The following is a 19,315-nucleotide window of genomic DNA, read 5'->3' as shown; positions in this document are numbered from 1 at the left end:
GTAAACACTATGTGTTTTCTGGGTTAATCTTCTAGTGTGGTGTGTGAGGATTTAGCTGTGCAGTTCTCATTAAAGCTAATGGAAGTCATGCAGTTAAATCTCTCTGCTCCACACTGAAAATATACCCCACTGTGTTCTCTTAACATCTATTTTAATAAGTCTGTCTTCCAAATATTTTTTGATACACCAGCACTCACATTTCAAACAAGGAGGGTGGAGGTGTATTTGTGCAAAAAATGCTTCCATAAAATGTAATCCTAATAGTGGATTAATGCATGCAGTTACCAGAAGAATATTCACAAAGGTACAAGCAAAGCATCAGCTACAGCTGGGTGCCTGTACTGATCATTTGCAAGTGTATTTGCTGGATCTGCTTATATAATGTCAATGACTGCCCACATAAATGCTGTCACAAGTTTTCAGATAATTTTTTTGAGCAAAAACAGGCCTCTCCCCTTTGAAAATTTTGCCCCAAACTCCCCAGCCCCACCCTCCACCAAGAAACTGTTCAGAATGAAGCGTTATGATATGCTTTGGTTCTTTGAGACTTGGATGCTGTGTACTTTAGTTGATTCTATTGAAAATACAGAGAGAGGTTTAAATAGATAAAGTCCTTCTAAAAGTGATATATATTGGTTACGATACCTTGGCAAAACTGCCCTTTATACATACAGGTCACTGGTAGTAACTGAATTGATGTAATAGCAATGTAATTAACCTATGAAGCTTTCTCTTTTCTTGGGTATATTGGACTCTGTATAACCAGTATTTTCAAAATATATAATCAGTGTCCATTTACTCAAGAGTCCTTATGCTTATGACAGACATCATAATGCACTGGGGTGAAATTGAAGAATCATGCAAAAATTAATGAGCTATCTAAAAAGTATTTTGTTCCCATTTCCAGGGAACACGTTTTTGGTTGGGTAGATTCACCTTTCTAACCAATAAAAATATAAGAAAAGCTTTCAGCACTCCTCAGTTGGATTCCTCTTAGGAACCAGGTATGAAAGTTGTATGACTTTTGTTTCAGCATTCTGTAAGGTCAGATCTTAAATCTTATAGGAATACTTTGGAAGTATTCTTTCCATTTGGGCAAGATGGTGGCTAGCTGGGTGGCTATAAGCATTTTCTCAGGTATCTGAATCTATAGCATATCCTCAATTGCTTAAATTTATCAACAAAATTGGTAGAACATACATGGCCAATTTCAAAAGTTACATAAGTTTGATGCAACAAGGAAGTCATTTCCTTTGCAGGGAACTTTGCTTATTTCAGAATCTGAAAGAGAAGCTGTGTTAGATCAATCCAATGTGCAATTGCTACTGCTATTCTGATGGGCAAGTGGAGGAAGTCTAGCAGTTTCTTTAAGATGTAATGGTGACTGAACTTTTCAATGCTTAGTTCATGGTGCGACTGCTGCTGTGTTTTCAGCTAACATGAAAAATTTTGAATCTACACTATCAAAAATATAAGGAAAAAAATAAGCAAAACTCAAGAGCTCAAGTAAATTACTACTGGAAAACCATGATGCTTGATACTCAGCTTACTTCTACTATCATTATGAAACACAGTGGCTTACTTGTTCCAAAACAGTTACACATGCAGTTAGCCGTTCTAATCAACCTAAAGAGGCTGACGTTGCTTTTTGACTGCTTTCCTTCCATAAATAGTAGGCTGTGGTTAAGAACTGCAAGAATATTACAGAGGTGCCTGTATTAGCTGCTTTGCATAATACTTGGAATTAAAACTCACACAAGTTAAGTTTTTCTTAGGGATCCCATGTTTTTCTGGAATTAATACACATGTTCATTGATACCTATGTGTATATATATTCTATGTCAAATATTAGTCATTAGGAAAAAAGGCTCATAAAATGTGAAAAGTGATAATAGAATTTTATAAGAAAAGTATTATAAGATCTTCTGAGAATCAACATAGTAATCGCTATGTGGACAAACCCAGTTAGAGCACAGCTGATTTACAAAATAGAGTTAGCATCAATTAATGAGGAAGGTAATATGGAGTTTCTTATGGCTCTGCCAGAGAGCGGGGAGATTAATAACAGAGTTTGTTCTTGGTGAGGTCTAGAAGCTAATTAATAAAACAGATTTGTTTAGATAGTTTATTTCTTATTGATTTTGATAGGGATCCTGATGTTTCACTTTCTTCTGTTCATAACATTAGCAACACTGGTAGAATTTGGACTGTTGATTTTCCAGGGAAATGAAGTGCAAAGTTAGGAGTTCTAAAAATACATGGACTGAATATGGCACTTGCCTTTATCTGTTTACTGTATGGGAAAATTAGGTCTGTCAGCTCTGAATTTAGTAGTCTGAATCACTCACTGCTCGCTACAATTTAGATATTGTAGTAAACCACCATCCAGCTTCTAAGGCATCTTAGTAGGAAGTATCTTACTGTTCCTTTTCCTAGAAACAAAATGTAGAATTGAACAATGGACACTAGAATGCCTGCACAGCTCTAATCAAAGTTTCTGTCACTTGTGCTGTAGATTACAACCATAAGTAAATGTACTCTGTGGGCAATGCAGTTAACATCATAAGTAGTAGTGATAGAAGAATTCCATCAACAAGTGTAGGACTACAGACACAGTAATTAAGGGGAAAAAGATAAAAGCAAGGTACTTTGTTGTTTCTTAGACCAAACTCAGTTTTCTGTTAGAAAAGGATTAATCTTGTGAAACTCCAGTAACCACACTGGCATCTCACTGCTCATATTTTTTTTTAAAAAGAAAGTGAATTTTGGATGGGATTCTTAGAGGACTGTAGGTAATACAGGTATATAATTCTTACTGAGAACCTTGGGCATTCACTGAAAACATCTCATCCTTTTTGAAAATCACATCTTTCTAGCCTTGTCATTGATAAACTAAAGGACTTGGGAAATAAGGAAGTATCCTAAAGCAACACTCTTACAAATCTCAAAATACCAATTAAAAAACAAAACAAAACAAAATTCTTCTTTTAGATCTGAGTCCCAAATTCTGTGCTCATATTTCTCTATATAATCCATTGAATTAAAATTAATGCTTATAATTCCCTAGCAGTGGCCAAACATATCTTCTTTCAGTTTCCATTAAATGTACCGAATGTCTTTAAGAACGGGTATCTATCATCTATCTGTCAATTATTTATTGAGGAGCCCTTATGTTCAGCTCTACCTCTACAGGAAAGATGAATATTTCCAACCTCTTAAATTTAAGAAAAAAAAAAAAAAATGCAGGCAGATGACCTTTGTTAAGATAATGGGAAGTAAAAGTGTAAAGTGTAAAAGAAGTAAAAGTAAAAATGAAAGAGTAAGAGAAAAGGCTGCTTTTGGAGTGCCCCTTCTCTATGATGGTGACTGCTGAAAATCTTTATATTGAGAAGGGCACATTTGATTTGCAAGGCAAACTGAAGTGCTTTCTCCTGAGCTCACTTCACTTAGTTGGGTCCCAAAGACTGTTCACAAAGCTTTTCTGTTATAGAAAGAAATCTCCGCTGGAGGAGCTCCAGGAACAGATGTTCCAAGGCACCATTTAGCCCATATCACATGAAGACATTCAAGATGGCTTGTACTTCAGGTATTTCATAATCCACCAGGGGCAGGAGGAGTCAGGCTTATTCGAGGTCTAAAGAAACTCAATACATCAATCAAATCCATTTCACAAACAATACTACATAAATGAATGCAGTTTATCAGAAGTTGAAGTTTTAGGATGTATAAATCTTTTAGAAACTCCCTTACATTTTCTAACAAACTCAAGATAGCTGGCATATACAATATACTAATATGTGGTACTACACCTAATTTATCAGGTGACACATGCTGTGCAAATAGTTGTAAAACAGAAATAGCAGTGTAAATACAGTTTTTTTTTGTTTGTTTGTTTGTTTTTTTAATGAAGACTAATACATGAAAGTAGAGAGAGATGGGGTACCAGTTTTCACATTTCTTTAAATTGCAGAATTATTTTTAATAATCTGGTAAAATGTTTTCGGTTGGTTGGTTGGTTTGGGGCTTGATTGTTGTTGTTGTTTGTTTTGGTGGGTTTGTTTTTTGTTTTTTCTCCACTACCATAAACTAGACACAGGCACACAGGCTCTCATAATTTGAAGTCTACCTGTCAACATGATTACCATGCCCTCCTCTGTCTTCCTGGTGCCTTCATCATGCTTCTGCAGCACTTATTTTTGTCCCTTCAAGAAAGAGGAGACACAAACACCAATCACGTGCTGAGGAAATAGTGTTAGTACACAGCTTTCCAGCTGTCCTTGTAACTGAAGACACTCAACATTTGATAAAATAAAGATGATTTGATAAAACATTTGATAAAATAAAGATAAAAAAATAAAGATAAAAAAAATAAAGATAAACATTTGATAAAATAAAGATAAAATAAAGGGTCTGTCCAACCCACTGACCACTAACCATTTATTTAAAACTATTAGCAGGAAAGTGGTTCACTTGGTGAACATAGTGAGTGTTCAGTAATAAACAGAGCAGAGAGCTGGACTTACATGTACCTCATAGGCAAAACACCTAATAGAGGAAAATTGTAGCTTTAAGTGAAGAGGTCAGAAAGTATCATTTCACTACTTAGAACAAGGTACATGGAAAGAATTGCATTTTCCACATCCCAGGAAAATTTAATAAATACCTGACGGCCTCAAAAAGGGAAGCAGATCTTAACCCTCTGCTACTAGACTTTATTGCTGTATCATTTCAACTCCATTATAAAAGAAACTACCCTGTGCTTAGGGTATCTCACAAATAACAGTATGAATAACAGAAAATAAATAAATAAATAGTTACATCTGGAAGGAATTTATCCTAACCATCATGAAGGTTTCCTCTAGATACCAAGTTAAAGTTGCCTTCCTGATCTAGTTACAAACTACACAAGCCTGGAAGCGGTTGGGTCGAGCCACTGCATAAGACAATTTTTATTGATATCTTCTTTCTGCATTGAAGATACAAACATAGATTGCAAGTTGTTTTGATATTTAGCAATTTATAGTATTTCATGTGGAGACATTCAGACTAAATGTTTTCTCTGAAAATTTTCATTGGAAATATAATAAAAAGATTTGGAACAGGTTGTTCAGAGTGGAAAAGTAGGTACCTCCAGTTCTTGTGGAATTGGTTCAGATCTATTTATTTAAGTTCTCTTATACTTGCAGTTGTTTGGTTGGTGGATTGCATGAACATGGCTGCTTTGCTAGCATAGTAAATTTTTGCTTGTTGCTCTGTTCTCAAGGTGTTTACTGTGTGCCGCTCCTAAACAATATGGTTGGTTAGGGCTTTGTTTAAATATCACTTTTAATTCTTCGAAGTGAGATAAGGCTTGAAGCTGAGCTCATTTACATCAGAAGTTGCATTTATATGTGGTGGTGTTGTATGTTATACATAACTTTTCCTTCCTTTGAAGAACTATTTATAAAGACATCCTTCTGTATAAATGTTTAATTCTGAAGATCAGAATTTTTCAGGCTGTGTCTAGACACTTATACATAGCTTTAAGCTGTTAGTAGTCCACTTCTATGTTGAAAGTTAGGACTGTTTCTTTTTGATATAGGGGTTTGAATATTTAGCTCCTTTCCTACAAATAATAGGCTTTACATGATATGTGAACTATCTGATTCTTCCTAAAAAAAAAAAAAAAAAAAAAATGTAAAGAAATCATTAATCATTTACCTTTGCTACAGATCTATGCCATACACAACTTCTGCTGGTGGAAGCAGAAATTCTGTAGAGGACATTGGGATACTTAAGGATTTCAGAGTTTGAACTAAAGGCTTTGACCACACAACACATTCAGCACTACATCTGATTTTAATGTTACTTCATTCTGAATCTATTTCACTTATGCATGGGGTTGCTGCTTGTGTTTTTAATTCACAAGCTCTTTCCTTCCTTGTTAGCTGAACATAATATGTTGGACCTATTGTAATATTAAATTGCTTCAGGGCTTTACCTGGTCTTGCCAGAGAAGTAGATGTGGAAAGCAACCATATATCTCAGCAGTACTGCTTAGGATTCTCGCACATTTCAGTCCTCAAGAAGACGCTGCACAGAAGTTGCCTTTTCTGTATTTCTGTTGCATCCTTCTGTCTGCAAATAAATGCAGAGTGGATCCTTGACTTCCCTTCTTTCATTTGTTGTCTGGCAAATGATATAGTAAAATTAATTCTTTCTGAAATAAGATAGATTGGAGAAGAAATTCAGAGCAAAAGTGCTGAAGCCTTAGAACTATATTCCTGTTCTCACTCAGACTCTGTAAACAGTTCATTCCCAATGATCTTCTATTTTTGGCACAGCTGTGCCAAGAAGCTAGTTGCTTTTGCTGTTTAGTGCTTTACAGAGCCAATAGTGAACTCAGTTATATATCAGCTCTCTGCATCCATATTTGCAAACATAATGACCGGATGTTGCTATGGAAAGTCTCACATCTGGAATATGGCACTTAGGGAAACATATTCATGGGTTGTGCAAAAAATAATTCTTCATGTTCTTTTTGAAATCCTTTGCCTTTCATGGTGCTACTTCACAGATAGCATTGTCCAGACTGTAGTACAACTTAGACAGAGTCTACAGGCTCTGTATGAATCCTTCTTGACACTGTCTTAAACAATAAACTTTGTTTTGTCAGTATTTCAGGTTCCTATTTTAACTCTTGTGTTTAGAGTGCAGGTCTAAAGACAAATTTTGATCATCGTATTCATTCACAATCACCACTGGTCTTACAGTGTTTTTTTCCTAAAACAGTGAACACAAATGACAACTTTTCTCCCTGAAAAGCAGAGAACCTTATTTGGTTGCTGCAGGTGTTAATTTTTCACAGTAACATTTCCTCAAGGATATAATAAAATGAAATAAAATTCCAGACCAGATTGATAATTTCTTCTCATCCATATCTATTTTCATGACTAAAATTTGCAGTCCTGGCAAATACCTCATGTCACAGAAATTTTGTTAAACTGAAAAATATAAACAACAACATAAAAAAATCTTAGAAACAAAAGCATTGATGTATAATGAACATATATATGTAATTGCATTTAAACATCAAGAAACCCATGAGGAAGCATTTCTTTACTGTGCAGGTGATGAGGGACTGGAACAGGTTGCCCAGAGAGGTTGTGGAGTCTCACTTCTTGGAGATCTTCAAAAGCTGCCTGCACGTGGTTGCTCGGGGTATCCCTTCTTGAGCAGGGGACTTGGACCAGATGACCTCCAGAGGTCCCTTCCAACCTTAACCATTGTGTGATACTGTGATTACATGAATTGTGAATACTTTTTTATTATGGAAGCATTTCCTCCTCATTTTACATGTTTCAGGACAATTCAGTTGTGTTCGTTTGTCACATGTACTATACATGACATAGTCCATTTATATCATGGGCGATTCTTTCCCTTCTTTGATATAATTTATTCTACAGATATTCTGTGAGAGCAAACTGTGGGACCTACAATTAGCTAGGTGGACAGTGAGGATGGTCGAGTCACTTAGCAAAAGATGGAGAAGACTAATGCTAAGAAAGAAACTAGCTGAAGGATTTTGGTAAAGGACGTAAAATAGTAAGTAAGTAAGTAAGTAAGTAAAATAGTAAATTAGAAAGGCCACTGATGTGGTTATAGAATCAGCCTGATTTTGGTCACTGTTGTTATTGTAATCCTCAGAATTATTTGGCACAAAAAGGCTTCATACAGAACATTAAGTGTGTCAAGTATCCATAACACCACAGTTGAAGGACTTCTTTCATGTTATTTCTAAGGAATCTATGGCAGGTATTATATGCTCTGTGCACTAAACATTCCTGTTTTAATAGAAATTTGCAGTAGCTCAGTAGGAGAAAGTTTTGCTAGTTAACAGGATTAACAGTTCAAGTCTTAATGTGGGTTGATTAGGTGAACTGATGCACCTGATAGTTCTGTTATCCCAAAAGCTTCATTTTGCGGGCTATACTTTTAATAGGAAGAGTAACAGTCTTGTTTGACACTAAAGAAACTCCAAGGAAGAGCTACATTTACAATTAAAACAAACAAACAAATGTTCAAACAAAAAGCAAGTAGGCCTTATTTTTCCTTGTACTCTTTAGACACGGACTACTGAAAGTAACAGGTGTAAGGTCTGTGTGGCATGAACACTTCCCATCATATAATACAAGAGAGTTTGCAAAGCTGCACAGGCCCACATCAGGCTAAGTTTTTTCCTTACATTTTCAACTGAATATGTGGTGACATTCTTTGCTTGTCATATACACTTTTAAGGTGTGCTATGTAACTACTTTCTTCTGATTTCTATTGTATTCTACATATCAATTCTATTGTTTCACAGACTGCCTCAACTTACAGAGGTTCTGTATAAGCAAGATACAGGTGCTTATACAAGGCTAAGTGGTTTCTTGGACACCTTATAAAGCACAGGACAGGTGTCTGTACAGAATAATGCTTAGCTGTCTTTTATCATCTGCAATACTTAAAGCATCATTCAACTTTAAAGATTGGCACCGTATGGAAAGTTAGAAATTTTCTTATTCTATTGCAATATGCTGAATAAAATTTTGCTTTTAAATAATCAAATAAAATATATATTTATATAACTAACAGTGGAAATACAGAATGACAGGTAATTATTACCAGAGTGCTAGAAATAGTGCTGGACTTGTGCAGTATACAAAAGTACACAGGTATAAAAAAATATGCTTATATTAGAGATCATTTATTACCTAATGAGAGCAGTCTGTGAATGTTCTTCTCTGAAAATACAGTGAGGAAGGGCAACTTTTAAGTATACAGAAAGTAGAATATTTTCTTGGGAGCCCCATACATTTGATAGAGTGAGATACATGTTTCAGAATAGAATGAAATTCTGCCACTGTCTGTAACTCAGGCACCTGAGTTGAGTGTGAGAATTGAAACGGGCGTTCAACACCACATTTCCTTATTTTCTAACACAGAGGGCTAGCAACTAGATCAGAGACTGCTTTAGATAAGCAATGCTCTTAAGCATTTTGCTGAAACTCTATCACACCCTAGGGGGAAAAAAAAAAAAAAAAATAAGAACTCTGGTAAACCAAGGAGGGTCATTCTTCTGGGAAAGCAGGACTTGCTGGGTTCCTTTTTGTGCTCAAAGGACACTCTAACCATCTTATATATTGGCTGCTTAATATTAGATTACAAAATCAGTCCTGGGGGCAGGGATCAGAAATGTTACTTCTCTCTTGTAGGTGAGTGCCCTTGTATACTATGCACAATGAAGACAGTATATTTTTGCATGTCCCAAATAACATGAAACTTGTAGAGGTCTCTTGTGTTTTGTGCTTCCCAGTAAGCTTGTATCCAGTCCAGCTTTTATTGCATTTGGGTGATGTGATATTGAATACATTCAAACTGGGAGAGCTTTTACTCTCAGTCTTCTAATTTTTTAGCAAGTGATCTACCAAACAATGTATTTCATCAATGAGAAAAAGGGCGATTGAGGAAGGGAAATAAAGGAGGAAACTGGCAGTTTTTCCCTTAACTATAACTTAAAGCAATCCAGTCAAAGCAACAGTTCATGGGAAGCCTTTTTCTGTCAAGTGCATTAGACAGATTGGGTCTCTCTGGGAACTTAGATATGAAGATGGCCAGTATCTAGAATTCTTTCAGGTTTAAATGGGACATGGATGCAGAGCTTCTTAAGGCTGGGGGTATTTGGTTAGGATTAGAAGGAGCGCCTTCAACAACTGATCAGTGTTTTGAGTTCTTCAGTTTTGATTTCAGATATATCCTCAGTTTAAGTCTCAAATGAACACAGAAGTAGTTGTATCACCAAGTGAAAATGAAATGTGACTGTTCCTATACAATTCTTACATGAGATTTCCAGTCTGAAAATAATGTAGACATTGCTGCTGCTATTCATAAGAACTTGTTCTTGTTGTTTAAGTGATTCCAACTGAAATGACCATTAAAGAGAAGTATAAGAAGTATTGATTCAACAGCTGGAGGGTCTTCTGACACAGAAATGGAAGTAAAAAAGTTCCAAGTGTAAAAGGAAGTTCAGGACTTATTCAGGAAAAATGGAATGCAGAAAGATGTAAAGAAATGATTAGGAGACCAGCATGGGAGTACAGCAGAGAGTAAGTGAAATATATTGTTAGCATTCTTTCCTGGGACAACAGGACATGAGGAAGACATTAAAGCAGCAATCTAAACTCTGCATTGTGCAGAAATGTCAATATAATAATGCAAAGGCTTTAAGAAAGATGGGTGATTTTACAGTATAGTTGATCAGGATCAAGGTTAGACAAAATATCCACATCCAAATACAGTGCATCCCACTATAGTTCTATTCTATTTTTGCATCCCTAATACGTGACCATTCATGATGTGGTATAATTTAACATCCTTTGCAGTAGTGTAGCTTTATACCATACTGATGACATTTTATATAATTGCCATTACTAGAATCAGGACTAGAGAAATGCAGCTATACAATGTGTTGATTCTCTGAGCCTTTTTATAATGTGGGAAACCAGGATTAATAAGGACAGAGAGCTGTTGTCCAGAGGAGAGCCACAAAGATGGTCAGAGGGCTGGATTACCTTTCCTATGAAGACAGGCTGAAGGAGTTGGGGTTGTTCAGCCTGGAGAAGGCTCTGGAGAGACCTTACAGCAGCCTTCCAGTACTTAATGAGGGCCTACAAGAAAGCTAGGAGGGACCTTTTACAAGGGCATGTAGTGATAGGACAAGGGGTAGTGGATTTAAACTAAAAGAGGGGAGATTTAAGTTAGATTTTAGGAAGAAATTCTTCACTCAGAGGGTGGTGAGGCATTGGAACAGGCTGTCCAGAGAAGCTGTGGATGCCCCATCCCTGGAAGTGAGAAAGTAGGCAGTGTGGAAATAATGTACACAGTTTATTTGAGTTTTAAGAAACTATTTGATGCAGTTCCACTTTGGAAGCCATTAAACGTATTACAATAGCAGATATAGAGTCATAGAGTCATATAGGTTGGAAAATACCTTCGAGATCATCAAGTCCAGTCATTAACCTTACCTGCTGAATCTCATCACTAAACTATGTCCCATAGTGCTTCATATATGAAGGGACAGAGAGAAAAAGTTCATGTAGGATAGGTTAATTTCATTTGTTCTTGAGTTGCTCAGATACTTCAATGTGCAACATTTTTTAGAGCCTAAAAATAATCATTAAAGATGTATTTGAGGAGGAACAATACATTAGGATGATTGCGGTATGAATCACCTGATGAACACTTGAAGAAAAAAATAAAGAAGGCTGAAGTAGAGGAATTCACTCTGATCTCATGTACCTTCCTTTCATGAGTGAACTCCAGTAAAACAGTTCCTGTGCTTTCCATGAAACCAGAGTAAGACTCAGGATTTAGTTTTGTGCAGCATAAGTATCTCTCTATCTATGCATTTGTGCATGTATCTTGGAAAACTGGCTACTGTGGTTATTGGTTTGCTTGACTGATCCACTTTGAAGTTTGTAATTTCTGTGCAGCCAGTTAGAACAAGAGTTCCAGCAGAGATGTCATGCACTGAGATTGCACTGCTCTAGTCAATGTAGGCACTGCGAAACTGACTACAAAGTCACTGCCATTTTAGCTGTCATGTATATCTCTAGTTAGAAATATATACAAATTTATGTAAATATGTAGATGGTTGCATTTCTCCAGCAAAAGTTTTCTTTTTATGAGAGACAAGCTTTCATCATCAGAACAGATATTCCAGTGCAGATCCGAACAGCAGTAGGAAACATCTTATAGAAGGAGGAACTGACAATTTCTAAATTGTTGGTGTTGTGCATTTTTAAGGTGGGCAGATAGTTGGAACAACCTCACTGGAAATATCCTTGCAGATGCAGTAGCAAAAGAAAAATCTTTTTTTAGATGTGTTACCACCTCATACAATTCCTACATTTGACAGGTCTCTGGTAATCTGATCTCCATCCTAGACATTGCCAATGTCATAAGCCTATAAGTCATATACTATGTACATGTAGTATAGATAGAAAATAAACAAGACATAATGAAGACTCTCCATAACTAGCTAGGATCTAGCTGCACCATGGAATCACCACTTCTGTTTTGTGAGGACCACTGCATACTTGACTGACTGGAATAGCATGGTTAAAAGAATAGGTTCCAATTTGCCTTACTCTTTTCTCCGAAGTTACAGCTGACAGTGTGCTTTCCACCTTACAGATTCTTCTGCCTTGTTCCCCTTCTCTTTAATCACAGTAATCAAAACTACATCTATGTGAGTGAATAAAAAAGGCCATAGTCCACTCATCTAATACTGAGTTCAACTGTTGCAGTATGGCTTGGGTCCATACACCTAAGCTTTAACCTCCCAAAATAGGGTGACCACATCTGGACTGCTTCTTGGGAACGGTCCCTGACTAGCACCACTGCACTGTGCCTGAACACTGGTGGAAGGATGCTAAGTCGATCAAATCAAAATCATGCCAGGGTTTCACTAAAAGTTTAACAGCATGAATAATCAGATGCCACTGCTTGGTCTCACGTCCTGTCCCTGATTAGTTTGTGTTTGAATGGCTGTAACCGAAGAGGCAAATTACCCTTTGTATTTACTTTCTCCTTATTTTATGGAGTGTTAGTCAGCCTTCCCTGTCACTAAAAGACAAGAAACGAGAGAACTGTACAAGAAGATGGATCAAGTGATAAAGAAAAAAGATATAAACCCCCTAACAAAAAGTCTTATGTTTCAAATGAAGTGAAGCCTGTCACTCATGCATGCAGGAGTCTTTTTCCTTCCAGATCCCTTGCATCTGAAATCACTGAGGGGATAGAAAGAGAGATAGGAAGAAGAAATTTCAGAGATATTGTATTTTGCAGTTCTCATGCTCTAGAATGTTCATGATATGTATTTCTGTCTATTCCTCCAATTAGGTCAGATTATTGTCAAAGCACAAACAGGCATCCTTTGATAATGAAACGCAACCAAACATAAGTAATTAAAATTATTGTGGAGGTCAGACTAATCCAATAGGATATTAACTCCATCCATGTAACTCATGCAATCATAAGCACCCATCCCATTTGAGCCAACACTTCCCTATACGTTTGCTTGTGTCCAAAACCTCAAGATGGTTCCTTTCTCGTAGCTCTTTTATTCCATGCTCTCTGCAATTCTTTCTGTGTCATATTAGACATATTGTTAAAGTTCAGCAAAGTGCAATTTGAAAGCTCTGAGTGAAAATAATTAGGATAGAATTAATTCCATCAATTTCATTTATAGCCAGTCAAGAGGAATAGCCACTTTTAGGGATTAATTCAGCCAATCCACTTCAGATACCAAGTTTAGGATAAAATAATCTGAAGATGCATATTTTTTTCCACTGCCTAAATATGTGGTGTGAATGGCTAGTTCATATTTAGACATGTTGAATATGGACATCTGCATTGAGTCAGAGATCTAAACAAAAACAAATTATGTATCCCTACAGTAAGAATTTCCAACCTGTCTTTCTCAGAGATTTGTTTGTGAAAAAGAAATTGTTAGTTTATGAACTGAAAATTTGTTCTCCAGGTTGCATCTTTTGCAAAACAATGCTCATAGAGAGGGCTATAGGTAGGGGTTACTGTCTCATAAGCAACCTTTAGAGTAGCCCCATGTAGAAACTCCATATCAAAGATTTGTCTGAGTGGGTGTTCTCCCATTGGTGCAGCTGGTCCTCTGATCCCCTGCTGTCTCCCTGCTGTATCTCAGTATTTGGAGAATAGCTTTGGCTGCTTCATTGCCTGCTGCCTTGCTGAGCTTTGGAAACCTGAGAAAAAGCAAGAAACTGCCATAGTCTGCTGAGTCATTAGAAGGCTATGAGAAAGTGTCTCCCCTCCCTCATATAGACTTCCTGGGGAGCAAAAGATGAGACAAGTACCAGCCATCAGATAAAGCTATCTCATTATTTGCCCAGCCAGAAGTCAGGTTAAAACAGTTAAGTGCTGACTGAGCTAGATTATGGCTCTCAAAGAAGCGTGGACCAGGTGTGGATGACTGGCTAAATTGTACTGTTCTTACAAACCCAGCATATCCAACTCTGATCACAGATATTCTCGGTGAGTTCCTTCTCAAACCTAAACATATACCTTCATACCAAATATTGCAGATGCTGCAAAGCAAACAAGCAGATTTCATACCAAATGACCTTACTTATTTTGGGGTGTTCCTGTAGGTAACTGAAATGTATTTTCTGCTCTCTCTGTGGACAAAAAAAAAAAATCTCCAGCATATTCATTGCCTTTTGACTATTTGTTTGACTATTTGGAAATAATGTTTGTCTGTCAGGATCAAAAAGCTGGAGATTGTGAACAGGGGAAGTTATATTCTCTTTTATTTAATACTTATGCTATTGTATGTGGAGCACTAGATTTCATTTTAGGTTCAGCAGTACAAGACCTGAAATACTGGAGCCTAGAGATGAACAAGCAAGATGATTAAAAAGCTAGAACATGTAAGGTACAAAGAAAAAAAAGTGTTTGTTCACTCTGAGGAGGAGAAGGGCAACAGACACAAATTGTAACAAAAGAACTTCCGTTTAGAAATTAGGAAAAAAAATTTCACTGTAAGGGTGGTCAAACACTGGAACAGATTTCCCAGAGAAGCTGTGGCATCTCACGCCTGGATAGAGAACCTGCTGGGCCCTTTTTGAGCCAGAGTTGGACCAGATGACCTGCAGTGGTCCCTTCCAATCTCAGCTATCTCATGATTCTATGACACCAATGCAATGTGAAGTGGCGTGTGAGATGCTCTAAGATCAAAGAAAGCAAGGAGTGTCTTGTGGTGAAAAGAGGAAATCATAAACTAAGTACATTAGTTTGTCAAAAAATGGATAATTTTTAATAAACTGTTGCAATATCTGTCACTAGAAGCAATACTATCACAGTCAAGGTCTTGTCGGAGGACCTTCATCAGGTACCTTCAGGGTCCTTTTCCAAAACTGTATAGAGCTACCTGTATCAGGTGGCTCATAGGACTTATAGTGGGAAAACAGGGATGATTAACAAAAGACTTCACTTTTAAAAAATATGTTGGAAGCCCATCTTCTGGATTATCTGATGCTCTCTCTCTCACAAAGTTCCTGCTTGATTCTGTTGTATTAGTGGGAATAACCCAAGTAAGAACCTCTGTATTCTACCAATATCTCATGTGAATACCTACAGATTAGAATGCTATTCATGCATGTCTGGCAGAGATAAGGCATAGTAAGAGGTTGCAAGGATAGGTTAAGTGAAGAAAAAAGAATATGTCATGGCATTGATTATATACAAACACCTATGCATTTAGATAAGAATACACTGGTTTGTGTAGAAATCAAAAATTTTGAAAATGCTGATATGCCAAAATAATTTATTAATATTCATTTTTTCTATTTCAAATGTATTTTAATACCAAAAAGGGGAAAAAAACAAGGAATGTTTTTGTATATCAGTAAACACTCCTGAGCAGGAAAGAAATTCAAATCTGTAAAGATCCCTTTTAAACCTCAGGAAAAATAAGAAAAAGAAAAAAGGGAGAAAAAAAAAAAAAGAAAAGTATTGCTTATTTTTCCAATGAGCAAATCAAGTTAAAAAGTGGAATACTTAGAAAATGAAAAGATCAAAATGTAACAGGGAAAAAGAAAAAAAAAAAGGGGGGGGGGAAATACATAGTAAAATTTATGTACAATATTTGAAAGTCTGTACGGGGTTGCTCTAGTCGTCATTCCTACCTTGCAATACTGGATTGTGCTGCAATATGCTGTGTTCTTTAGCTCAGACCTTCCTTGCCATGCTTAATGACTTCCGCTTTTCATTTATTTTACTTTGAATATTGGTTATTATTTGAATACTTCAGGAAGTATTTCAGTACTTCAGGAAGTACTTCAGGAACTTTTGCAGAGATGAAGAACTGCACATGGTCAACTTCAGTTTTCAGTGTGTGCCTGAAACAGAAAAATTTGAAGGCTTAGGCTGTGGTCCAAATCCCATATCAATAAGAGTATTCAGACTTCTAGAGATTTTGCTTAGTAGAGTTATATGTGTGCTCTGTTTCTTCAGTGTGGAGTGGAGATGAAACCAAAACCATGTCAGCTGTTGGAAGCTCACTATAATTTGTATGTCCTCAGTTTCCTTACTTGTAGATTTTTCCAGAGGAGTATCCAATGTGCAAACAGCCCCCTACCCCATATGATGTTGTAACATTGCAAGATTTGGGATTCATTTGTGCCAAGACTGACTTGCTAAATATGCATGCACCTCACTTTACAGCTTAGGAGAAAAATGGTAGCACAGTAGTATCATACGCTGAGCACTTAGGAACTGACAAGTGGCAGTAGCAAGAGCAGTGAAGTGTTCAAAAACAGGCAACGATGCATGGATAATGAAACTCTTTCTCTGGGCAGGAAGCCTATATAACCACATATAGGTTCAGCTTGTTAGCCATCGTGTTTTCCCATGCTTGGGAGAAAGTGAGTAATTTGATACACAGACCACAGATTTGGAAAGTCTTGTTCATGAAGTCTTTGGTCTTTGATAGGAATGTAGCTGCTTTAACTGAAGTATCATTGCCTCTCTCTGCAGAATCTCTCAAACTAAATGCTGTATATTATCATTTTCAAAAAGAGGGTGCTGTTTTGCATGACTCCCTAAACTAAAATCATAGCAAGCCATTTATTCTGCCAAAAAAAAATTGTTCACATGTACATGTGATAGGAACAAAGAGAGGAAGCAATCACGGATATAGAAGCTATAGTCCTTATTCTCCAGTGACTCATTGTATGACATGGAAGGAGTCACTCACCTTCTCTGTATCTCAATTTCCCATCTGTAAAATGGGGTTAAAATACCTACCTCACAGGGGTGTTGTGAGGCTTTTTAACATAATGTTTGTAAAGTGCTTTGAGATCCTTGGATGAAAGGTGCAATAAGAAATCAAATTATTCACTTTTTTTTTTAGTGCCATACAAAAGTGCACTTGTGTTCAAGTGGCTGAAGGCTTCCAGCTCTTTAAAGATATTCCACATACCCTCCACTATAATTTCCCTGCCTGTCATTTGTCTTACCTAATGAGAGTTAAACACAACAAATATTGCAATCAGGAATATCTAAATTGTCATGGTATTCTGGGAATGAGGGCTAAAATAATCTGATATTCTTTTTAAACTATGTTGCATATTACTTTTCCACACAACCCCAAAGCTTACAGAAAAAAAGAGATATGATGACTTCATCCACTCTTCACCTGATTGGCTAACTTGTTTCTTTTTGAGACAAACTCAGATGCTTCTTCAAATTAAAAACTGCAATTTGACTCAATGGTTCCAAAAATTCTGTAAGGAGTAGAGTAGGTATTTTAGTGCTATATGCTTTACAGTCATTTAGCACATAGCCATTAAACAACATAGAATAAAGGTTGGTACCAAGTTAAAGGTTAAATCTTAGGAAGCGTAGAAACATGAAGTGAAAACAAGATTTGCTTTTACAGATTTGAATAAAAGAAAAGACACATAGGTTCACATAGAACTGCTGGGCTGGCATATTTTGTAGAAGTACTGTTAACTAACACACAAATTAATTCAGTACTCAAACACTCAGTTTAATACACAGGTGAGACAGGTGCTTCACTAGAGCAGGCCAGAAGTCTCAGGATCTAACAGACTCTAATCTGGAGAAGATGGTACAGTATACATAGATATCCTTTTCATTGAAATTAACTACTTCATGGAGATAAACGTGAAAAAAATAATTGATAAATAAAGTAGAAAATGTAAGAAAAGGACAAAATTAAAAGAGGAGGAATGAAACTAGATTAAAATACTTTCGTTTTCCTCCCTCTCTCATTAGGGATTCATGCTTTACACTTTCTTCTCCTCCACCACCTTTTTTTCTTCTTCTTTTTAGGATTGAACGGGCAGGAGCCCTGAAAAGGATATAACCAATCAAACAGAATAAAAATATTAGTTACAGCTTTCACCCAGCTTCACCTACTCAAAAGGAATTTACATGTCTTCACTCATACAGTACGTGATTCATATTTTGACTTTTCACTGTTGTGGAGGCAAACTATAATACATCCCTATTTTGATGATCATTTACATTACTCTCATTCATGTAAACACAAACACAAAACCCCTTATTTAGAAAAAAAATCCTGAAAAATTTTCACATTTTGAAAATTTCTGTAGTATATCTACTACATATCTTAACAATTCTCTGGATCGCTCAAGAAAACGTTTCTTCCGACACTATACTTCAGCATCCTGCTAAAGTTGTACTTATTTCACCAGTGTTTCTATACGCCTCATGCTAAATGCAAAGGCACTGTCAATTCTGGACACATAACTTACTTCTTCTTTAATTACTTTGATGTTCTTTCTTCTACATCTGATTGCCCATCAGAAATAAATACAGTAAGCATCCCGTAAAAGTAGCAGTTTCTACTGAGCAATCTTCTTGGCAATAGATTTTAACCTTAATATTTAAATTAATAAATATTTAAATGTGGGATTTGTTTGTACATTTCACTTTAGAAAATGATCATCAATGTATTAAAACATTTGCTTTTCAAATAGTACAAACTCATTATCTAGTAATCCTTAACTGCCTACTTCTATGCAGACATTCAAGGTGGATTTTTTCAAATAGGAAGCATATGTGGCATCCTTTACATTTATACTGACCAACTGATACTCTGATATACTTAATTTTTTTAGTGACTGAAACATAAATATGAGTAAATTTTATCTTGAACAACTAAAATAAAACCACCTTTGATAATAAATAGGTAACCCACTACTGACTTAGAATAACTTGTTACGTAAAAATAACATACATACTTCCCTGCTAATTATCTTCCCATTTCATTCAAGTAGATAATATGAATTTTATAATACTATACACTTAGAGTTTTGTTTTTTTTGTTGTTTTTTTGTGTTTTTTTTTTCCTAGACATAGCCTAGTTCTCTATCAGGTCTGCCGCTTAACTACAGCCTACTATCATCCCAGGATCCCTAACCACTGTGTAGAAGGCATACTATCTTGTGGCTGAAACATTAATTATTGTGCTATTGAGCTTTGTATTTAAAACGCTGATTTATTATCTTGTCCACTGACCTAAAAATTATTTTTATAAAAAAACATTTCCTATCATCAAAATGTTAGTATGCAAGCCACCTACAACCTGCAATTTCCTGCTTTGTTTTGTTTAACCCAAAACATAAAAGTCATACTTTAGAAAGTGCTACGTATTTAGGTGTAACAGTGTTGCAAATACATCTGAGCTGAAAAGATGATATTACAAATT

At 36.2% G+C, this 19,315-nt stretch overlaps 1 protein-coding gene across 35 annotated transcripts in view; it reads left to right on the top strand.

Moving 5' to 3' along the window:
- Window positions 1-19,315, top strand: part of MYT1L (myelin transcription factor 1 like) — a 331,277-nt gene that overhangs the window by 227,967 nt on the left and 83,995 nt on the right. For 25 of the 35 annotated variants that reach the window (XM_080588548.1, XM_080588549.1, XM_080588526.1 and 22 more), the window contains one exon: window positions 3,491-3,586. The exons of 8 other annotated variants lie outside the window; for them this stretch is intronic. In XM_080588548.1, coding sequence (XP_080444674.1) covers window positions 3,491-3,586 — 96 coding nt within the window. Of the gene's footprint in view, window positions 1-6; window positions 18,033-19,315 lie in introns of those variants that run through there. 2 more of the 35 variants (XM_080588552.1, XM_080588551.1) reach the window with 2 other exon arrangements.

Source organism: Anser brachyrhynchus (assembly GCF_964034855.1).
Source record: "Anser brachyrhynchus genome assembly, chromosome: 3".
Taxonomy (NCBI): domain Eukaryota; kingdom Metazoa; phylum Chordata; class Aves; order Anseriformes; family Anatidae; genus Anser; species Anser brachyrhynchus.
The sequence above is the reverse complement of the archived record's forward strand: the minus strand, read 5'-3'. Positions and strand labels throughout refer to the sequence as shown.